The 25,508-nt window shown below is 35.6% G+C and overlaps 1 protein-coding gene across 1 annotated transcript in view; it reads left to right on the forward strand.

Annotated features, from left to right (window-relative positions):
• The first annotated feature begins 4,498 nt into the window (after positions 1 to 4,498).
• Positions 4,499 to 25,508, forward strand: part of LOC139866662 (glucan endo-1,3-beta-glucosidase 11-like) — a 51,131-nt gene continuing 30,121 nt past the window's right edge. Inside the window, 2 exon segments of the mRNA XM_071854951.1 lie at positions 4,499 to 4,576; positions 5,066 to 5,098. Of these exon segments, the coding sequence (XP_071711052.1) occupies positions 4,499 to 4,576; positions 5,066 to 5,098 (111 nt within the window).

Below are 25,508 nucleotides of genomic sequence, written 5' to 3' on the forward strand. Positions count from 1 at the left end.
TTGCTTATTTTCTCCCGACCAATGGCACTAGACAATCATTTTTGTATGAGTTGGAATCCTGATTTTATTGATTCCAAAATACAAGTTGTTGATTTTATTAACAATAACAATTAACAAATTTTATAAAATTATTAATATAATAATTATTATTGTTGATGTTATGATTATTAAATTGAAATTGAAATAGATCTACAAAAGACGTGATAAAAGATTTTGGTGTCATATTAAAAGCGAATTTTTATGTATTTATATTAATTATATTTTTGAAAAAAAAATATGATTAATTTAGATTAATTATTTTAGTGGTGCGTGCACTTTTTTTCTAGTTAACCAATGGACGGTTTTAGGCAATACTAATCAATATTGAACGGATCGAAGAAACTTGATTTATCTAAAGCGAACAATAGCGGCTTACTGTTAGACTTGTTGTATCGGTTTGTAAAAGAGGCGTGGGATGCCTAGATGGCAAGCAAGCAACACCAACTTGTGGTGTATCAAGGCGTGGGATGAGGCTTTGTTGGGGGCGTTCTTTGCCTTGCAACGGGTATGGCAACGGAGTGGGTTGCCATTTTATCAATTTTTATTATTTTAAAAATCTTGTTTTTAACCTTTTTAATATTTAACCTAATTATATTTTAACACATCATCACAATACTCCTAACCCGCACCAAAACCCCACACCACCACTACTTCACAAAAACAACTCACACATCCTAGCCATCAAAAAAGTATAAAAAGCAACTCACGCCCTCAACCCACGCCCCCAACCACTACAAATAGTCTTAAGAGCACTGTCATAACAAAGATGAACATACTTTTTCTCCCTGTCTTATTTGAATCTTTGACCACTGTTAATCTGCTATAGCTATTTAGGTGGTAGAGTAGTTAACATTTTAATTTAGGAAACAACGTAATCCATTTTGTTTCATTATAATATTTACGTGTATTGAACTTAATAAGCTTGATATTGTTCAAACCGTACACATTTTCAGTCGCAATATCGGTTCTGATTTTATTAGTTTCACGCGTTATTGAAGATTAATTCGCTCATATTAGATTAAGACTGATGTTTTAGTATTTAGAGAGTTATATGAATTATATGTGATTTGAAGTGCAGTTGTGAGCAAAGTTGCTTATTCCGGTTCGAGTCGAGAACCAAAGCTTAAAGTCATAAATCGTGCAGGCCAATGTGAGTTTCTTAAGCCTCGCGATCACGAGGTTATATGCGCTTTTACGCTCTCGAACGCGAGTTAGGTTACGAGCTTTTCTCTAGTCGCGAAGTAATGTAAAATCGAACGCGAAGACTGAGTTTCTTGGAGCTTGCGATCGTGAGGATTTGGGCTTCTATGGCTCGCGATTGTGAGGTGCATGCTAACGGGTTAATTTTGGTTAAAACTAAATTTCGGGCAAAATTAGACAAGATCTTTCACCACTTCGTTCCATAGCAGTTTTTGGGTGATTTTTAGGGTTTGAAGGCCGGTCTTCATCAATCTCAAGTGCTTTAACATCAAGATTGAAAATTGGATCATTTTATCGTAATTGATACTATTGATTTCATTTATTTTAGTAAAAAAAACTATGAATTTCTTTTGTTTTCATTGTTTGATTGATTCTCTCATGAACATGGTTGGCTAAACTCTTTTGTGTTTTCTTAGATGTAAAAATTTTATTATTATATTATTCCATTGTTTGGATTAAATTTTTTGAATGATTATTATTGAATGAGTTTGATCAAAAGAACCATTATTATTGTGATTATTTGTTACTTAAATTCAATTACATAGATTATTGACTAGTTAATGTTACTTGATTAGTGATAAACAATTTATTTTTCAACACGTTAAGTGATCTAGACGTTTAGGAATTTGATTTCAAGTGATTGAATTAAGTGTCCAATCGGTAATTAAATGGTAATTTAATAACACGGTCGTGTGATTGCTTCGAGCGATCGTTGTAATGAGGATTTTATGTGAGTTTAATCCGGATTGAGTCTTAATAGATTAATCAAAATTTAGTTTAATCGAAACATAGCAATCTCTTTATACATAGAACATTAAGAGGGAGGACTTTCTCTACTTTTGGGGTGTTCCACTTCGGGAGAAGAACTGACTTCTTTTTTTTTCTAGGATAGTAGAAAAATTGTCTACATCTTACATCTTCCATACTCCACTTATGTGAGATTGGGCCTTGTTGTTGTTGTTGTATAGTTTGATCTTTTGAAGGGGATTGATGTGAGTTAATCAAATTTGATTGATTGAATCATACTTTTATAAAACGTTTAATCTATTTTAATTGGAAAAGACAATCCACTTTAACTGTGAATTATCTGAGTAAACACCGCTCTCTGTATCTAGTTAGTCATTTACTTTATTTATTGCGTTTTACTGTTTGTTAAAATCAACTTTGAAAATCCCTTTTCTTAGAATAGTTATTCGTTGTTAAATTCTGAGCACACTTCTCCCCGTGAATAAATTTTGACTTACTTTGACTAATTACATACAATTAGAACCATTTGCTCATTTGTATGAAATTAAACCATAAGCTTTGTTATATTTAAAATAAGTGTGATTTTACCCATGAGGGCCTAAAATAACAATAATCAAGTTTAATTTAAAAAAAGTCTAACTAGATTAACCCACACTAGTACGCGCTTGATTTTGATCACTTAAGGCTCTAGGATTAGTAAGCCATGAATACCACTCAATCTTCCTTTTAAGTGAATCTTTTGAAAATCCATTCAAATGACTTGACTTCTAATATTTTGATATAAAAAAAAAACTACTACAAGTTTTATTTTTATAAGAAGATATTAAGATCATAGAATATAAGTTCTATTTCTGGAAGAAGATATGTAAGATTTTCGAATCAAAGTAGCCTAAGGTCCTAATTTTCCAATTGAAATGCTTACTTAATTAGTAGTATCATATAAACCAGTATATATGCCTAATATCTATAATCTATAACTTATAATAATACATATCAATTTGCCACGTGGCTACCTATAACCTTTTCCCTACCCCCTATCCCACAAATTCATCACAGACTGACATCTGTCCACAACTAATTGGCCAATTTTTTTTTTCAATAAAAAAAGGGGGATACATCGTGCCTTCCTTCTTCCCCATTCATTCATTCCTTCCATACTCTCCAACCCTAAAAATCAATTATGGTTTTCAATCTAATACCTATCTCAATACATCCGAAATCCAAAATCAATTAACTAACGGGTTGAAGATCTGTTCAATATGTTTCGAACTACGCAGTTCAGCCTAGGTATTTCAATCTCTACTTTTTCTAATTTGAATGATGCAACATTTGCAATTGAAATTTCTTAATTATATTGACTGATTTCATTAATTTTTCAATTCATATAGACAACCTTGCATTGCTATATGTTATCCCTCTGTTCACATATTGCATTATGCAGATTAATATTATATTTACAATTTATACATATAGTCTAATTACAGACCATCTTCATGTTCCTTCAGTCTGTATAAACTATAAACTATAATTGGGTCGGTTAACACTTTTATGAAATTCAAATTCTATATTTACGGATAATTGATTATATTTTTTTGTTTAAAAAAATAATAATTAATTTACGTCAACAATGACCTCCAAAAAATTCGCAACAAATCAAATTAAAGAAAAAAATATAAACCGAATATTTATGCGAATATAATTTCAATTTTGTGGGCTTTCATCTTCTTCTTCATTTTTCTTTTAAATCTGTTAATTTGAAATAAGGGATTTGGTATTAATCATCATTGCACAATGCTGCGCATCAAATCGATGTCAAGTTGAAAGGATTCGTGCGCTTCCTTCGTCTTCATCTTTTTTTATTATTATTATTATTAATCTGTTCTTTCTTGGAGGTAGTTGTTTAATGTATCAACAGTAAGAATATTTTACTTTAATGTATCAATTTGAATATTGTTGAGTTTTTTAAAAAAATTATCTACTTTTGTTACAGATTTTGCTGAAGATTATATCTGGGTTGAATTTCAAGGTTTTTTCAATTGTTTATCATCTGTAACATCTTTAATTTTTTGGTTTTTTTATATTTGTTTGTTTTTTATGACATGATGCAACTTTGCTTGCTTCAATTGATATGTAATTTAGTTATGAATTTCGATTAATAATTTTTTTTAATGTTATGTCCTGCAAAAGTTAAATTTGCAGATTTTAACTTAAAAAGATTGCTGACGGATTGCAAGACGAAAAATGTCGAAATGTTTGAAGGTTTCGTGATTATCACATTTTAACTGGAAATGTTGTTTACTTGGTTTGTTTGGCAGGTTGAAGATCTTTTCTTTCATAGCTTGAATTATATGCATATGGGTGCTGGTAAGACATAGAATGGTGTAACTAAAGACGATGTAGTTGCGTTTGACGATGTGATTCAACCATGCGGTTGTGGTGGTGACATTGAACCTATTGGTAAGTTGGGATGATTCATGTTTCATTGGCTCCATGTTCTGTTTCAGTTTAAATGATGGTTTGTGTGTTTTTCATCGACTTTGTTACTCTTGGTGAAAAAACCATAATTATGTCTCCTGAAGTATTACTCAAGGTTGGAGTTCCTTGCTACCGGTGAGACTGCAAATCCCACGATTTCAGCTTTCAAATTATTGAAAATTACGAAATAATAAGTGTAGATGTTTTACATTTTGATAATTGTTCATGTTCTGCTGGTCCATTTGGACTCCTACAAAAAAAAAAAAAAAACACTTCGACCAGGTAATCATTACACAGCCTGAAGCAACATAAATATAAGTGAATGTGTATAATTTGCCACCTTTAGACCATCTAGAGGTCATCAACAGTATTGAAGGTTATATAATGTAATGTATAAATTTAGAACTATTTTATATAATGATTATTGTTATATATAAGGTTTCATTTTATTAAAGTTTGTCATTGCTGGTAAAGTATAAAGTTTCAAGTGGTGGTATTCTGCTGTTAAGTTGACTATTAAAGTCAACGGGTTAACACTCTTATGGATGTATATGTTGATGTGGGTGTTAAATAGGGTTTTTTTTTGTTTCTATCCAATGTGCAGGTATCAGGTGATAATGGCTTCTCTGGATGGCTGGTAAATATTTCTTCGTAAATCTCTGTTAACTAAAGTGTTTTTATGTTTCAGCTTAGCATGTTGTTAAAAATCGATTAGCCTGCATTCTTTTGTTATGTTTATGTTATGAGCGTTAGTAAATGTTGTTGTTGACATTGGTGATTCTGTTGTGGATTAATTGATTATGGTAGGTATCGTTCAACGTTGTTTATTTACTGTGACATGAGTGGTAGAAAGAGGGGTAGAAACTTTTGAGGTTGGTAAGTCTTCTACTCCGGTTAGGATTACCGGTGGTTCTCGAGAGTGTGTTCTCGGTTTTGTGTCCCAGAGGTAGGCTAGCCGGCTTAATTATCTGAGAGATCGAAATCGTTTAAATAAGTTGCTACATGGTGGTTTGAACGAAGTTTTAACCAACACCATAGTTATTACCAATGTCAACAACTTAGGCTACACAAATATTTCCATTATTGCTTTATATTACATACTTTTATCATAAGAGAAAAAACCAGCTTATAGTACTCCTAATCATGATATGGAGGATGGAAGCAAAGAGTCCCTCTGACTGAACTGAAGCCAGGCCAGATACTTAAATCAATAGGCGTAAAAGTCTATCGCACATGGATCGCAAGGCTACCAGGAGTTTCTAACCCACTTGGTTACTGTTCTATTTTGCTCTACAAATTAGTAAATATACAAAATTACAAAAGTCTTTAATCCTGTACAATATATCATTTAAGAATTCAAATTGTGAGCATTGTCTACTATCTTTATATAATCACTTTAAATTTAGTAACAGTAGAATAAAGTTAAACATGTATACAAAATGACTGTTAACAGTTACCACCAACTATTTTGTTTTTACATTTGTACAAAGGGTTAATTCCCCTTTTTTTCATTCCTTTAAATTTTTAAATGTTCAATTAACCGATTCTTAACCGTTTATTTAAACGGTCACAACAAACCGATTAAAATCATCCCGCACAGTGCTCAATCATGTCCAAGAATTAATAATAATGGCCTGCATTTTTTTATTTTCTACTGATATGCTGACTTTCAAAAGTCAACGGGTCAAATTTAGTAATTATGTTGATTCGTTTGGTGATGAGTACATGAGTTTGAATACTTTGGATATTATGGGGATAGTAGGTTGGCAAAGGGGATATTAATAGTATAATGAAAATGAATCATTGTTACTTTACTCAAAATGTACTTGATAGACATACATGTTTTTGGTGTATGTTTAGTTTTTGTGTCATTAGTTTCATCTTTTGTCAAATGTGAAATTGGGATGTACAATTTTCTGACTTTGAGTCATTAGTCTATAGGCCATGTAATTTTGTCATCATGCAAGTGTTTTGGGTGTTCTAAAAACTCCTCGGGTATTCCCGTTGTATTTGTACTTATGTTTTTTTTTTCTAATGAATTTTTTCGGGGCATTGTCCCCTTATCCAAAAAAAAAAAAAAAGATGAAAGCCGCAAGATTATTGTTTAGGTTATTTTTTTATCAACACGTTCTTATTAGATAAAGTTCATTCTATATGCTTAACAAACATTTTACATTGCGCATTTAGTATCTTTAATCTATGTGGTTTGTGTAAAACAATATTTAAGTTAGCCAACATTTGGTCATGTACTTAATTATATACTTGCTACTTTTGGGGTCAATATAATAACTAGGTGAATTATGCAATTTGCGTCTTTACTATATGTTACAAATGTAACAAAAGACGTTCAATTGCGTACTTAATATATAACGCATACAATCTGTACCAACATAAACGTATTGGAATACTAATTTTTAAAGTCACCGTGCAACGCACGGGATCTTAAAGCTAGTTAATTAATATTCCATTTATCCACTTAAATTCTAATTACCAAAACACAACACCACAAATACACCAACAAAATACATGAAAACATATAACTTCATACTTACATTTCCATGTAGCAATTAACAAGGTACTATAAATCAACTTGACCTGAAATTTTATGTAGGTCTTCATCTTCATATCTTCGATCAACGATGAAATGTATTGAGCGAAAGGCCCATAGCCGGTACACCAAACGAAGTCTCTAACATAAGTCTTTGTTGAAACGTTTCATACGTCCCACCTGCTTCAATTACATCTTTCAAAAACGAATAATAATACTCTTTTAGTTTCTTTAAACTGCATGCTTGTTTTATTTTCATCCATTTTATTCGTATTCTTTTCAATATTTTCACTAGTACTTGTCGCTTTCCTCCTAATCTCACTGTTTGTATCTTCTTCTTCTTTTTCATCCTTAATGGCCATACTCTTTTGCGGTTTGTGCACAGTGTTATGACTGTTGGTTTTCGATCGATTCGATTGATTAGATCGGTTCCAAATTCCTTAGAAAAAGGAGTTGGGATCGAAGACATGATAGAATTGTTGTTGACTAATGAAACAGGTTTCATTTTGTTCGTGGCTTAAAATGTGAATGTTGGTTTGTTGGTTATATTATATATGCTCTGTATATTTTACTACCATGGAAGTAGCTAGCACATGGGACCAGTTAGCATCTCTTAATGTGGCCCCGTATACATCTGGTTCATACAGTTCCACCACGTCATCGTTCATTGAGAACCATTATTTTTAATTTAAATTTAGACACAACTTACGTCAATAAAAATAAAAAAATCATACATTTAAATCAAATTAAAATAAATTGAACACATATAATAATGGGATAAATATCGTGTCTTTTCTTTGAACGGCGTTCATAGTGTTTTTATATCGAGTCAAGAAATAGTTCTAGCTGTTAACCAATTATATTGGTTCACGGATGTTAATACAATTGAATATTGAATATCCAATACGATAATATAATAGTAATATAAAAATATTATTAATATTAATATTAATAATAATAATAATAATAATAATAATAATAATAATAATAATAATAATAATAATAATAATTGAATTTAATTGTGGTGCAGTGTCAGGGTAGCGACGGGCTGTGACCACCAGATATACATACACTATAACTCCTGAATATGCGTACACTATAACTCCTTTTTTCCAATGATGATGATGATGATGATGATGATGATGATAATAATAATAATAATAATAATAATAATAATAATAATAATAATAATAATAATAATAATAATAATAATAATAATAATAATAATAATAATATTTTTGGGATGCCCACAAGGTGTTTGTTAAAAGTCCCCAATGAGTTTTATCTTGGCTTCATGGTTTTAATTATATTACGGTGTATGAGGTTTTTGCATCTGTCTTTTTAGCTATGCACTACAACTAAAGGTTGTGTGTAGCTATGTCACATGCCGCTGTGAAGTTTCATTGTCCCTTTGTGGGTCTTAGTGGCTGTCAAAATGGGAGTGGAAATGGGCTTGTTAGAAGTTCTCTTATCAAGCATCTTAGTGATCGTCATTGTGGTATCGATGCGCGGGATATCACTCGACATTCTCTTACTTCTAATTTGGGTGTTTATACTGAGACTGATGTTACCTTTAGGCGTATGGGGATTTGGTTATGTGGTGTTTGCTACAGAACACACACGGTACGTGCTAAGTGCCGTCATGGTAGGGGCCCAGATGTGCCTCTCCCCGATGAGGGAAATGGTGTTGTTCGTTTTGTACTTCATAATTTTACCAAGCCACTAGCCCCCTCTTCTCCTGCTCGACTTTGTATTGGGGATGGTTCGGTGAGTGATCATAACGATGGTTTTGACGTGGCTCTCATTGATCGTTTGTTCTCTAAGGGGTTTCGCACGGTTAAGTCTGTAACACCCCAGCTTAACATGACCACAATATTGTCCGCTTTGCCCGCAGGCGCACGGCTTTTTCTTGGCGACCACACACGAGAAGCACTTTCCCAGGAGGTCACCCATCCTGGTAGTGCTCTCGCCCGAGCACGCTTAACCACAACGTACTCGCACTTCTACTCAACCTGTGATCCCAAAACGCGTTGTGTCATTTAAGCGTGAGTATTACCTTATAATCCCATGATCACTCATGTTCGTGGGCGATGTGGGATTTGTCTAGGGTATTAGATTCATCCCCCCTTAGGGACTCATCGTCCTCGATGAGGTTTGCCCCACCACCCCCAACGGCACATGAGTGGCTCTGATGTAACGACCCGACCAAAACCGTTATCGACGGCGCCGTTAACTTAGGTCCCGTTGCGTGGTCGTAGTCCCTATATGAGACTCGTTTGACCAAAATTATGTCGCATTCATTTGGAAGGTACAAGACTTGCAAGTTTAGTTTACAAAACCGTTCGACAACAAGTCTAAGTTTACAAAAGTCATAAAGTATAAATGAAATATCTTGCGACATAATTAGTTTAAAATCACAGTTGCTATAAATAGCGTAAGTATGTAAACAATATGTTTGAATCCAAAGGTGCTATCACTAGCGTATGCATGTATGTATGCTTGACTCCAAGCAAGTATGAGTGTACGCGGAAGCATGTATCAAATAGCCAAGTATGAACCTGAGAAACATATAGAAAACTGTCAACGAAAAACGTTGGTGAAATCATAGGTGTATTTGTAAACGTTATATTTTGAACCACAAGATTTAGTATTTCCATAAATTGATCATCCAAAAGTTGCATTCCAAAAGTTGGTTCGCGAGCACCCAATTATCAAGACTTAACGTTTCCTTCCATAGAACCCCATCACAATAGTGTTAGAACATACACTGTTTCCCGAAAATATATTTCATCCGTAGACGGTAGCGAACCGTCCGTAATGAGGGTTTGTCAAACCCGTATGGCCACACAATATAAGTTCTCGCTTACACCCTGCAAGTGTAACTAATGATAATCGAATTGAGAATTTTTGTTCTAACTCGCTGTGGAATGTTTGTTTTCCTTGTACTTGTGTTCAAAGTATAAAAGTAAGTAGCACAAAATGTAACAAAGTATATGTTTCTCAGCCCACAATTTAAAAGTATAAAAAGTTGTTGAAAAGGTGGGACTATGATCTCACCTCGAGTGCACGAGTATAAAGGTACTTCACAAAGTAAACGTGTGCATGAAAGTTGCTTAGTCTTGACCTAAACAAGTAAGTTGTATCAATTAACCGGTTACGTCACAAGGTCGAGCGAAATGTGTTCAATTAGTCCTATGGCTCGTTACGACTCGAATAGTATAGCATGTGAATCACGTTGTCAAGTTTCATGCAAGAATCAAGTATAAAAGCATGTTAGAACGATTGTATAAAAGTTTGGTTAAGTTTGACTAAAAGTCAAACTTGGTCAAAGTCAACGAAAAAGTCAACACGTTCGGGTCGGGTCCCAAACTATTTTTCTAAGCTTAGAAGTCATATATGAGCATGTTAAAACAAGTTGCATGTAAATTGGAGGTCTAGAACATGTCAAACATTTTTAGTAAAAAGGTCAAGGGAAACAGAATCTGGACGCGGCTTATGTCGCGCCGCGGCCAGGCCTGTCGCGCCGCGACAATGGCCGTGGCCTGGTCCCAGGCCTGTTTCACTTGTTCAAGGCTTGGTAAAATTTCAAACAAACGCAAAACTCAAACCGTAAACAATTAGAAAGCGTATCTTATACCGTTGGAAAGCTCTTTTGACAAGGAACACAACTAAACATATTTCATCAAACAAAAACAACATTTTCCATAACCGATTTCTCGTCAAGTGATCATTTAAAGTCCATTTTCAAAGTTTCAAGTTCGTCAATTGCATTTTAAGTTTCGGGAATCCAATTCACACATATGATATGCCGTTTCGAAGGTAATGAAGCATACATTACTACTAAACACTAACAATTAACATTCCATGGCATTTAAGCATCCAAAAGTTCATGTCAAGAACTATCAAACCCTAGTCAAACATCAAAAGAAATCATTAATCGGGTTTTTGAAGTTTTCTTAATCAACCTACACATCAAAATGTAGCTAATGATACTAGTAACACAATTAAAACATGCACTTTAACAATCTAACAACATTAACTCATCCAAAATCAAGGATTAAGCAAACCCATTTCAAAAACTCAAACTAGTTACTCCAAACCACAAATCGAGCAAACAAAACATATATTCATGTTACACACGAGCCATAGACACTAACTAACACCATTTCAAATCAAAAACACGAATTTAGAGAAATCTAGAGTTTTAGAAATGTTACCCAAAATCAATGAAGTTAGTATCAAATCGTAGAGGATGATGAGAGGATCAAGAATATGTAGTCGGATTTGTTGTGAGCTTCCAAGATTGAATTTAGATGATGAATGAATGGAATGGGTTTGTGTGTGTGTTCTTGAGATGGAGAGAAAAGGGATGAGGGAGATGATGGAATGGATGAAATGGGTTGACTAGTTGACCTAGTCAACTAGTTTGCCCATTTGGCAACTCCGGTCCCTCGAGTTTCAAAGCGGGTGCGGGATTTAACCGATCGAATATTTTTAAAACGCAAGTTAACGAGAGATGTTATAATTAAATGACGGAATTTTTATGAACGTTAGTCAATGGAAACTACGAATTTAAATAACGAAAGGTATTATTTAAAAGAAAAAGACGGTGTTAAAAATAAATTTAACGGAAAAAGGCGGGATGTTACATTATCCACAACTCAAAAGAAATTTCGTCCCGAAATTTAGTTGGAAGTAGTAGTTGTTGAATCTTCCTCGAGATCTTGCGTTGCCAATTCTACGAGTGGGGGAGAAGTACGTCCTAGGGTATTTCAACGAACTTCGACGGTCGGGATTTTTACGTTGGATTGAAGTTTGGTTTCACGATTCATGGTTTCAACCGGTCCTCCTAGGAATGAAGTTTATCGTCGATAGTAAGCTTATCGAAAAGGAATGACAAGTTCTTGTTTCGCCAAACACGTCTTTGAGTTGATACATCGAATGTAGGATAAACGGAGACCCAAAATGAGTCGGAAAAGTCTAAACGGCTAGCGACGGGTCCAAAACACCCCAAGAATTTAAAGGATCAAAATATCGCAGATTTAGCTTCCTACGTTTTCCCGAAACGGATTGCACCTTTCCAAGGTGCGACTCTTAACGCGACGCGGTTTCCCACGTGGAATTTGAAATGTTTACGTCTAACATTGGCGTAGCTCTTGGTGATTACGAGTCGCGTAGGGTTTTACCTGAATATGAATAAATTTTCTCGGTTGCTCATGAATAACCTCGGCCCCGGTGAATTGATCATCGTTTACTTGGTTCGACAAAGGAGAATGATGTTTCCGGTCACATGTGGTTTCAAAAGGAGTGACGTTAAAAATCGAATGAAAATCATTGTAGTATGAGGATTCGGTTAAGGAAAATACTTTTCTCAAGTAAATTTGAAGTTGGTAATACAAATTCGTATTATGGTTTTCAAGACTTAAATCGTATGTTTGTTCGGTCCGTCGGGTTGTGGATGGTACGCGGTACTCATGTCTAAACGCGGTCCCGAGGCTTTTTGTAAGGCACTCCAAAATCTAGAAGTGAAACGAGGATCTCGATCCGAAACGGGGTATATTTCCCTAAGGCATATTGAACAAGTTTGCTAGGAATTGAAAACGTTAGCTAGGACAAGTTTCTCAAGAAAATTCGCGTCGCGGAAGATTTATCGGTTTCCAAAAACGTTCGTCGGAACTATTCACCCTCGAGGTGAATACTAGTATAACGTGGAGAGTCCCTCCCTCCATTGAGAGTTTAGAATAAAGATTTCCTGAACCGGAAGTACGAGGGTGATGCAAAAGAAGTTTCCGCCCCGATGTGAGCATAACGAGTAAGTTGTAGTTAGTCAATAAGACTGTGCGAGGACGAGCTAGTATACCCGTGTGACATACGGTTGAAATCGAATGGAATCGGCAATTCATTCGGAAGCATAAATATAATTTGATAATAATTGAAGGTGTGTCCCCGGTATGGTTGTTATAAATATTCTCGGAGTTTTCGGATGTCCAAACCTGAAAAGATGAAGTCATGTACATGGCGCATGGTGGTGTTTAGGTTGATCGAGTCTAACCACCATCACGTGTCACTAGAACTTTGGTATGTCTTACCGTAATATAACTACGTTGATCGAGTGTAGTTATATTATGCTAACTCATACCTCCATTCCCACATCACTCCATAGATTCAAGTTCGTGTCATCGCGAAAATCTAAGATAAACAAAACGTAACGACGTCTCAAACGTGACTCGTATTAAATCGAAAGAATTGGTGCAACTCTGAAGATGCGTTCCCCGAGGGAAGTGTATAGTTGGTTGTTCACGTCAATGTGGTTCGAGTCAGACAATATTGTATTTAGGTATGAAAAGAGTAACGAGTCATGATAACAAGTAATACGCAACCGTAGCGATAAATGGTGATGACGATACTCATCTAGAGTAGTGACAGTGACTTTACAACATTCATGGATAGTAAGATGAGACGGGGGAAATAACAACCAAGGAGTCAGAGTTCCCGAACGAGTGTGACTAATGAAGTCGTCGTCATCCATACGTGTATGAATCATGAATTTACGTGTGTTACCAAAAAGTGGCGGAATACGAGTTCGTATGATGAAGGTTGGGTACCATTAAAAAGTTTGCCTAAGAATGATTCAAGTATAATGCACAAGTAGTCAAGTAAGTGCTATCTATAGCAAATGTATGTCAGAATGCAAATGCTAACTATTCGGTTGTAGTCTAGACTCACTAATGCGTCCTAACGACTCTGTTAGACACACTAATGCACGTCCTAGTTCCCTACAACCAACGCTCTGATACCACTTGTAACGACCCGACCAAAACCGTTATCGACGGCGCCGTTAACTTAGGTCCCGTTGCGTGGTCGTAGTCCCTATATGAGACTCGTTTGACCAAAATTATGTCGCATTCATTTGGAAGGTACAAGACTTGCAAGTTTAGTTTACAAAACCGTTCGACAACAAGTCTAAGTTTACAAAAGTCATAAAGTATAAATGAAATATCTTGCGACATAATTAGTTTAAAATCACAGTTGCTATAAATAGCGTAAGTATGTAAACAATATGTTTGAATCCAAAGGTGCTATCACTAGCGTATGCATGTATGTATGCTTGACTCCAAGCAAGTATGAGTGTACGCGGAAGCATGTATCAAATAGCCAAGTATGAACCTGAGAAACATATAGAAAACTGTCAACGAAAAACGTTGGTGAAATCATAGGTGTATTTGTAAACGTTATATTTTGAACCACAAGATTTAGTATTTCCATAAATTGATCATCCAAAAGTTGCATTCCAAAAGTTGGTTCGCGAGCACCCAATTATCAAGACTTAACGTTTCCTTCCATAGAACCCCATCACAATAGTGTTAGAACATACACTGTTTCCCGAAAATATATTTCATCCGTAGACGGTAGCGAACCGTCCGTAATGAGGGTTTGTCAAACCCGTATGGCCACACAATATAAGTTCTCGCTTACACCCTGCAAGTGTAACTAATGATAATCGAATTGAGGATTTTTGTTCTAACTCGCTGTGGAATGTTTGTTTTCCTTGTACTTGTGTTCAAAGTATAAAAGTAAGTAGCACAAAATGTAACAAAGTATATGTTTCTCAGCCCACAATTTAAAAGTATAAAAAGTTGTTGAAAAGGTGGGACTATGATCTCACCTCGAGTGCACGAGTATAAAGGTACTTCACAAAGTAAACGTGTGCATGAAAGTTGCTTAGTCTTGACCTAAACAAGTAAGTTGTATCAATTAACCGGTTACGTCACAAGGTCGAGCGAAATGTGTTCAATTAGTCCTATGGCTCGTTACGACTCGAATAGTATAGCATGTGAATCACGTTGTCAAGTTTCATGCAAGAATCAAGTATAAAAGCATGTTAGAACGATTGTATAAAAGTTTGGTTAAGTTTGACTAAAAGTCAAACTTGGTCAAAGTCAACGAAAAAGTCAACACGTTCGGGTCGGGTCCCAAACTATTTTTCTAAGCTTAGAAGTCATATATGAGCATGTTAAAACAAGTTGCATGTAAATTGGAGGTCTAGAACATGTCAAACATTTTTAGTAAAAAGGTCAAGGGAAACAGAATCTGGACGCGGCTTATGTCGCGCCGCGGCCAGGCCTGTCGCGCCGCGACAATGGCCGTGGCCTGGTCCCAGGCCTGTTTCACTTGTTCAAGGCTTGGTAAAATTTCAAACAAACGCAAAACTCAAACCGTAAACAATTAGAAAGCGTATTTTATACCGTTGGAAAGCTCTTTTGACAAGGAACACAACTAAACATATTTCATCAAACAAAAACAACATTTTCCATAACCGATTTCTCGTCAAGTGATCATTTAAAGTCCATTTTCAAAGTTTCAAGTTCGTCAATTGCATTTTAAGTTTCGGGAATCCAATTCACACATATGATATGCCGTTTCGAAGGTAATGAAGCATACATTACTACTAAACACTAACAATTAACATTCCATGGCATTTAAGCATCCAAAAGTTCATGTCAAGAACTATCAAACCCTAGTCAAACATCAAAAGAAATCATTAATCGGGTTTTTGAAGTTTTCTTAATCAACCTACACATCAAAATGTAGCTAATGATACTAGTAACACAATTAAAACATGCACTTTAACAATCTAACAACATTAACTCATCCAAAATCAAGGATTAAGCAAACCCATTTCAAAAACTCAAACTAGTTACTCCAAACCACAAATCGAGCAAACAAAACATATATTCATGTTACACACGAGCCATAGACACTAACTAACACCATTTCAAATCAAAAACACGAATTTAGAGAAATCTAGAGTTTTAGAAATGTTACCCAAAATCAATGAAGTTAGTATCAAATCGTAGAGGATGATGAGAGGATCAAGAATATGTAGTCGGATTTGTTGTGAGCTTCCAAGATTGAATTTAGATGATGAATGAATGGAATGGGTTTGTGTGTGTGTTCTTGAGATGGAGAGAAAAGGGATGAGGGAGATGATGGAATGGATGAAATGGGTTGACTAGTTGACCTAGTCAACTAGTTTGCCCATTTGGCAACTCCGGTCCCTCGAGTTTCAAAGCGGGTGCGGGATTTAACCGATCGAATATTTTTAAAACGCAAGTTAACGAGAGATGTTATAATTAAATGACGGAATTTTTATGAACGTTAGTCAACGGAAACTACGAATTTAAATAACGAAAGGTATTATTTAAAAGAAAAAGACGATGTTAAAAATAAATTTAACGGAAAAAGGCGGGATGTTACATCTGATACCATTCTGTAACACCCCAGCTTAACATGACCACAATATTGTCCGCTTTGCCCGCAGGCGCACGGCTTTTTCTTGGCGACCACACACGAGAAGCACTTTCTCAGGAGGTCACCCATCCTGGTAGTGCTCTCGCCCGAGCACGCTTAACCACAACGTACTCGCACTTCTACTCAACCTGTGATCCCAAAACGCGTTGTGTCATTTAAGCGTGAGTATTACCTTATAATCCCATGATCACTCATGTTCGTGGGCGATGTGGGATTTGCCTAGGGTATTACAAAGTCTATCCCTCCCAAGTGTCGTTTGGGGTTTTCTCGTGTTTTAAAAGGTGCTCTTGATAAGGTGATCTCTAAGCCTGATGACATTTCTAGTTGGGTCTCTTTGTTGGTGTTACCCCTTTGTACCCTTAAAACCTTTCGGCCACGGAGTTGTCGTGAGTCTAGGTCTTCGATAAAGCGTCGGCATCAAGAAGAGAATATTTCCCGTGCTATTTGCTCTTGGGGGACAGCGGGTGGAAGTTTACAGCTTGTGAGGGAGTATTTGGCAGAGGATTCTCCTATGTTGTCAGTGGCTGATGATGAGGTCCTTGATTTGGAAGAGCGTAATATTAAGCAGTGTCGTAGGAAGATTTGTGATGGCCATTACACCGCTGCAGCTCGTGTTCTTTCTTCATCAGGCGTTTCTCCTTATAATGACGCCACACTGGCGGACTTGCTGTCTAAGTATCCTTCTTCTATAGCTCCATCCTTGCCTGATATGCCGGTTGATCACCTACACCTCGTTACGACTTCTGCTGTTGTTTTGGGCCAGATTAAAAGTTTTCCTCGGGGCACATCATGTGGTAGGGATGGTTTACGTGCATAACACCTTATGGATTGCTTGAGTGGTGTTGCCGTGGCAGTCTCGGATGAGTTGGTTGGCTCTATTACCGGGGTCGTTAATCTCTTTCTAGCTGGAAGGTGCCCTATGGAATTAGGAGAGTATATAGCTAGTGCTCCCCTCACACCGCTTGTCAAGCCCGGCGGTGGTATTCGTCCTATAGCTGTGGGTACTGTTTGGCGACGTCTTGTTTCGAAGGTTGGCGCTGCTATGGTTGGCCAGTCTTTGGGAAGTTACTTCGATGGTCTTCAATTTGGTGTTGGTGTTTCTTCAGGTGGTGAGGCTATTCTTCATGCTTTGAATCGGTTGATTGAGGATCGTGGCTCTGATGTTGGCCTCTCTATGTTATTAGTTGATATTCAAAATGCATTCAATCTTGTTGATCGTACGTTCATGTTACGTGAAGTTCGCCGCCTTTGTCCGAGCATTTCTCAGTGGGTTGAATTTTGCTACTCTAATCCAGCAAGATTGTATTATGGGAACCACACCTTATGGTCTTCTCAGGGGGTGCAACAGGGTGATCCCCTTGGTCCGCTGCTTTTTGCTTTGGTCTTACAACCCTTGGTTTCTAAAATCAGAGATAATTTTGAGGTTTGTCTTCAGGCGTGGTATTTGGATGATGGCACTATTATTAGGGACACTTTGGTGGTGGGGAAGGTTTTGCATTTGATTATGGGGGATGGGCCTCGTTTTGGGCTACATCTCAACGTTGAAAAAACAGAAATTTTCTGGCCTACGGAGGACCCTCGCAGCAGGCAAGTAGGTGCCTTTCCTCCTAATATTGCTCGACCTTTAAATGGTGTTAAGTTGCTTGGGGCCCCCGCAAGTTCCGATCTTGGTTTTAGTAGTGAACTGGTGATGCAAAGGGTGACCAAGTCCATTGCGCTTATGGATAAGGTTGCTAAGCTTGATGATCCTCAGTGTGAGTTGTTGTTGCTTAGGGCATGTACGGGAGTTTCTAAACTCTACTTTACCTTGCTTACTTGTCCTCCTAGTATATTTGAGGCGGCTCAACGCGCTTTCGATGGAGCCCTTCGATCTTCCTTGAAGCGTATTGTTACTGCTTCAGGGCCTGGGTTTGGTGATTGGTAGTGGCGGCTTGCCACCTTGCCATTTGCATTTGGAGGGCTTGGTGTTTATTCTGCGGGAGATGTTCATCATTATGCTTTTCTGGCTTCTCGATTACAGTCTGCTGGGTTGCATACCAGGCTCCTACGTCATGCGGGTATTGTTGGTCTTGGTCGTGCTTTTGAAGATGCATTGGGTCTGTTTAATAAAGCGGTTGGGTTTGATATTTTAGGTAATCAGAGTGAGGTCGCTGCCCCCATACTCATGAAGAAATTGGCAGATGTTTATTTCACAAAGGTTACCGCTTCTGCAGAATCCACTTTTTCATTATCTCCCCGACAATCGGCCTTATAGAAATCGCAGCAGGGTGATCACACCTCTGCTTGGCTAAGGGCAGTCCCTATTTTGGGGTCGGGTCAGACGATGAACGCAAAGACTTACCGATGTGTGTTGTGCTACCGGTTGGGTGTTCCATTGTTCTCTATCTCGACGGCATGCTCTGCATGTTCAAGGGTTTTTACTGGGGATATTTTTGGGGATCACGCGGTGTCTTGTGTTGGTATGGTGGGTATTAAGCATCGACATAATGTTGTTCGGGATTCCCTTGTTGATATTTGTTATCGATCTGAGATTTCAGCGAGAAAGGAGGTTGACATTGGGTTGTCTGGAGGGAACGACAGGGCCCTCAGACCTGCAGATGTGTTACTTTATTCCTGGGATTGTGGTCGCGATGTTTGTGTTGACTTGACAGGGTCTTCTCCTTTGACACAGTCTGGGCTTTCTGACTTTGTCCCTGGACGTGCTGTGGTTGATGCGGCTCGTCGGAAGCGGGTCAAGTACGAATCTAGCTGTCAGGCGATTGGTTATGGTTTCATTCCTTTCTCATTTTCTTCCCTTGGGGAATTAGAAAAGGATGCTGTTTCTTTGCTAAAGCGGGTTCAGAAGAGTTCGATGGCGCAAGATATTGGTGCCGGTGCTGCTGCTCATATTTTTACTAGGATAGGTTTTGCTATTGCTAGAGGTGTGGGGGCCCAGATTGTCTCCAGGCTTCCCACTAATTTTTTGTAAGTTTTAATACTTTTAAGTTTATAATAATAATAATAATAATAATAATAATAATAATAATAATAATAATAATAATAATAATAATATAATAATAATAATAATAATAATAATAATAATAATAATAATAATAATAATAGTGGTAGTAGTAATAATAATAATATAATAATCATATTCATAATCATAATCATTAGCATAATCATAATTGTTAGGAATTATGTAAATTTGATGAATCAAAGATTTTGAGTCCGTATTTTTTTGAATATGTAAATTCAGAGTCTGTAATATTTAGAGTCTGGAAGATTGAAGAACACAGACTCTGCTTAACAACAAATACAGATTCTATCGGTACTGAACAGAGATCAAGATCAAATCAAATACGCGTGAAACAAATAAAGATAAGATTGAAGAGATTACATCAAAGCGAATATCTCTGATTTCTAGAAGAAGATAATTGAAGAGATTTGAATTATATTGTTTCCTTATATTGTGCTATGGTTGTTTAGGAATTGATTCGATAAGATTTGATAAGCTTGTTTCTCAAATCTATAAATAGGGAACATGTAATTCATTCCAATTCATCAATTTCAATAACAATTTTCTTCTCTATTGTTTCATTCTCTTTGTGTTAATTTATTTAAAAAAGCTCAATTGATTCCGTACTTTATAACTTAGTTGTTATTCTGTTCATTTGATCTTATAAAGGTTCTAGGTTGTTGATTGTTGACCAATAATAATAATAATAATAATAATAATAATAATAATAATAATAATAATAATAATAATAATAATAATAATAATAATAATAATAAAAGAAAAAAATAGTAAATAATACGAAGTAATAGATAATACGGAGTTCTCCGTAAATAATAAGTAAATTAATGAAAAAAGACGTAATAACTAATACAGATGGAGAATTAGTTTGTTTTCTTGAGCAGGTGCATAATTGTAAATCATACCGTATTATACGAGGTCACATTGTAGGTTAGTGAAAAGATGTATACTTATCTTTTCGGGTCATCCATGCAATTCCGACTAAAAAGGCCCATAAAAGTCCATACGAGTAAATGACATGTATTTTTTTGCAAAGCTAGAACTCATATAAACACCAAAGCTCAAGAGAACATAGAAAAACTTGCCTACAATGCGCATACAAGGAGAACTCCAAAAATACAATTAGCTCCTAAAACAAACCAACAAAAACAACAACAAAAACACTTACAAAGTTTGCTATTCAGTCTATTACATTGATCTTCCAGGGACTTGCTTTCCAATCCATCGTCGAAATCGACCACCTTTTCTTTCTGGAGAAAATCCAAAGATGCGCCATCAGAATGCAGGACGATAAAACATTTTCATTTAGGATGGTATTTCGCCTACTTGCCGGGTTATGAATAATTTTATTTCGCCATTTCCATATCGACCATAAAAGGATATATCTCGAGGCTAAACACGCCATATTTAATGTTTCATCACCAAGTTGGAAATTAGCTCCACGGATCGCATTTGGAATCCCGTTCGGTATCATTTGATTCAAGCCCCACCAATTGCAAAAACCTCACCATATTGGGCTCGTGTAACTACAATCCGTGAACAAGTGGTCAGCGTCTTCATTGACCCGTTGACAAAATGGACATAGGTCATTAACTATGGTTACGCCTCTATCTCGCAAGTTCGAGTAAGTCGGTAACTTGTTTAACCGAAGTCTCAACATGAATACATTAAGCTTTTTTGGGAGGCACGGCACCCAGTTATGGATTGAACTCGGAACATTAGTTTCAAGTAAGACATCTTCTATGAGGGCAGACAATTTATGAACCGTGAACACGCCTTTTTGACTTAAACGCCATCGCCAACTATCGACCCTGTTTAACGTGAGTTGCTCCGACACCTGTAGCAAGTCGGAAAGCCTCTACAATTCATCATTAGACCTGCCCTGTATGGAAGTATTCCAACACCAATTACCTTTCAAGCCCGAATTATCATTTATCACGCGATCCGCGACTAATGCCATTTTGTTTGATTCCAAGGCATATAATCTAGGGAATAATTCTGCTAAACACCCGTTGGTAGAAGGGATCCAGTGATCGACCCCAAAACGAGTCTCGGATCCTGAACCAATTTTTCGTATAAAAGAGTTGGAGAAGCAGATATTCAGCTTATCAACACAATAACCTGCTTTTACAATATTGTGCCAAACACCATCGCCCGACGCTCTTTGATTCGATGCGGTTTGAATCCCGCCATGATCCCCATAAATTGAGCATATTACTTTCCTCCAAAGTGCGTCTTTTTCAATTTTAAATCTCCACCACCATTTACATAACAAGCTCAGATTTTTTGATTTGAGACAACCGATTCCTAAACCACCCTTCGCCTTTGATGATATTGTTTGTTTCCATTTAACCCGTGAAATGGATCTTTATTCGAACTTATTTGGAAAAAATTGCCGCCTCAGTTTTTCAAGCGCCTTAATAACCGTGGATGAAGCATGGAATAAATACATAAAATATAAAGGTAAACTTCCTAGTAACGGTTAAGCTAGGGTTAGTGTGATGGCCCCGTCAATACACTTAACGACTCCGTCATTTGGTCCCACAGCTTGATCGAACTTTAAATGAATTTATTAAACAACATTGCATTCTTTTATTCAAAAAAGTTTCCCAAAAAGGAAATTTACCAAAATATGTAGTTTAACAAACCCAACATATTAAATAGCCAAAGTTGACAAAAACACTGTCAACCAAATACCCAGAAATTAATAATCCAAAATAGAATGCAAGTTCAATATTTCATAAAATGTTTAACAAAATCTGTCCAAATGCATGCAGACACTTCTAACACAGCGGAAGCACCAAATAACTCAAGTACCTGTGAAAACATGCGAGTAAACTGTCAACAAAAATGTTGAGTGAATTATAGGTTTAAATAAACGAATAAACTTTAGACCACAAGATTTAAAATGTTAGAAAACATAAAACATTATTCCATTATCTATGAGCCACCTGGTAACCGCTTAACCATTTACTTACCCTTGCCAAACACAATATATACATTGAACAAGTGTATCTTCAAATAAATTCAAAGTACTAATACATTCCGATTATAAATTGCTAGTGCGACTAGCTTGAAATGAGGCTGTCAAGCCCGACAGATCTATCCATAGGATTCGCGTTCACCAGTAGAAACCAGTGATTACAGTTACCAGACTAGAGAATATTTTCGTTCAACTCATAATGAATAATTTAAATTTAATTGCCACTTGTGTCTAAACGTTAAACAAAATGCATGTAATCACATCCCAAAAATACTTTAAAAAGTATGAAAAACGGGACTATAACTCACCTTAAAGCAAATGAAGTAACCACACAAAAAGGGAACAACAAACGAAGTAAAGTGATCAAGAATGATCACAATGCCAACCTATAAATAAAGTAGGTCGATATAAATAACTAACTTATGTCAAGTCTTAGTATGATAGCTATAGTACTTGTTGCAAGTAAACATAGAACAACACTCAGTATGCTTCGGTTTGATTAGAACAGCGTAAGAACACGTACTTTCTATTTTTAGAAAGTTTCTATTTTTAGCAGATTTTCATTTCTAAAAAAATTTCTATTTTTGGAAAGTTTCTATTTTAGGAAAGTTTCTATTTTTAGAAAGTTTCTATTTTTGAAAAGTTTCTATTTTTAGAAAGTTTCTATTTTTGGAAAGTTTATAAGTTAGGAAAGTTTCCTTAATTAGAAAGTCAACAAAAGTCAACTGAAAGTCAAAGTCAACCGAAAGTCAACTCAAAAGTCAACCTTGGTCAAACATAATCAACATTGAATTTTAAAGTATAAGTTATATTAATAATATAAGTTATAATGTTAATTAAAGTCAAATATGTATAATTATGTCATAACATAAGTTTAATTAAATTAAAATGAATTATTAAAGTTAACATAAGTTTAAATGATATAGTTAGTATAACATAAGTATTTAATTAATTAATTAAATATTAATCACAATGTAAGTATTACTAATTAATAATAAGTTTTAATCATGTCATAAGTATTATTAATTAATAATAAATTATTAATCATATCATAAGTTTTCATTAAGAATTATTAAATCATAAGTATTTAATAATTAAATTATAATTAAATAATAACTAAGCCTTATAATAATTAATTAATTAATTAATCTTTATTATAAGTCTTATTATAATAATCTCATAACATAAGTTTAATACTTACCATAAGTATTTTTCATTAATAATAAAAGTATTATTAATCATAAGTTTAATTAAAGTTTCATTAATCAAAATGTAATTAATAAATGATATAATAAATATGTATATCATAAGTCTTAAATTAAATTAATCACTTTTATATCATAAGTAATTTAATAATAATGAAAATCATTATTTATATCATAAGTTAGATGTTATAACCATAAGTTTTAATTAAAAGTTTATCGGGTCATAACTTGAGCCCCGGGTATCGGTTTTCGGCGAGCCTTATATATTTCTCCGCCTAACCAAACCACCCGACACATTATTGCACTCAAGAACAGCCCAAGAACAGGCACCAAGTCGTGACCAACATCAATATATCAACTTGGAGCTTTAATCCGTTCAAAAACATGTTTTAGTCATACCGGGTGATCCGTGGCTCGGATTTCGATGACCCGAACATGAATGTTCATCCAATCATCAATACTAACACACTAGTACACCCTAGAGACTCCAAAAATGGTCACAAAGTCGGACCAAACCTGAACACATTCGTTTTTATACTTTGATTTCATGAAAACACCATTTTAATCATAATTTAAGTTTCGGGAATCGAAATAACATGAATCCGGAGTCTAAAATCAATGTCTTGATGGGAGGAACACATCTAGACAATTTAATTTTACAAATACATCAGTTTATTTTACAGAAAATATCAAATACTCCGCTGTCCAAAATCAAACAAACCGAAAACATGCGATAACGAGTTTTTCTATGCATACAATCAATAATCCAACAACATACAAGCATTATACTATCATAATAATATATAAAATCAGTAAAATAATGAAAAGATCAAAAAGTTAGGGTTAGGGTTTATACCCTAATCAAGAATCAAAGAGTATGAACGCGTAGAGATCGTTGTGTAGAATCCGATTATATGAATGATTGATTGTTCCAAGTATTATTTTTGATGAAGATGATGATGATGGTGTGAGGTTGGGTAATGGCCACCAAGGAGAGAAGAGAGGGAGAGAGCAAAAATCTAAAATTAGGTTTAGTGGTGAAATGATGAAATGAAAATGAAATGGAAAAAAAGGAAAAACAAAGGGGTACTCCCTCCCCATTTGGTTCGGCCAAATGGGTGGGTATGGGGTAGGGCCTATGGCCCAAATTTGCTTAGTGTGTAATTGATTTTAGCCCGAACGCCCGATCGAAGCCTGAAACGCGAAAACGCTACTAAGCGATTAATAATTCGGAGAGATAACAAATACGCGATGAATAAAATATATAAACACTATATATAATCATATGACATTAAAATATCATATTTAAAATAATTTGGATTTAAAAATCTCAAAAGTTTGACCGTTGGTTTGAAAACCGAAATGATTCGCCGGATAGAAATCCACGACACGTAGAAACGTACGATTTAAAATATGAATACAAATATTCATACAACACATAATAATTAATATATTATTGCTAAAATAATAATATAGGTCATAGAAATGACGTGGCACGAATAACAATTAACGAACGTTAAATAATAAAAGGTAAAAGATAACGGAAAAAGTAGGGTCGTGACAGTTAGTCTACCCCCAATTGAAAGTAATTTTGCCTTCCAAGGATTTAACTTCGCAAGAAACTTGTTTATGACCTCATCCCAAGCCGTAAGTGAGCTCTTCTTTCTACCCACCCGGAGTCCGAGATAAACAAAAGGGAGCGAACCGGGCGTACAATTGAAACGGACCGCCAAATCTGAGGTCTCCTGAAGACTGACTCCGATGCTATAAAATTTACTTTTACCAAAATTTATATTCAAACCCGACGTTTCACCAAACCATTGTAAAATATCAACGAGATTTGATGCGTTTTAAACTGACCAATCTCCAAAAACTAACGCGTCATCCGCATATTGCAAGTGGGAAACTTCCATCTCTTTATACCCAACCTTCACACCTCTAAAAAGACCGCAGCTAGTTGCATTACGTAATGCAATGTTCAAA

Source organism: Rutidosis leptorrhynchoides, chromosome 9 (assembly GCF_046630445.1).
Source record: "Rutidosis leptorrhynchoides isolate AG116_Rl617_1_P2 chromosome 9, CSIRO_AGI_Rlap_v1, whole genome shotgun sequence".
Taxonomy (NCBI): domain Eukaryota; kingdom Viridiplantae; phylum Streptophyta; class Magnoliopsida; order Asterales; family Asteraceae; genus Rutidosis; species Rutidosis leptorrhynchoides.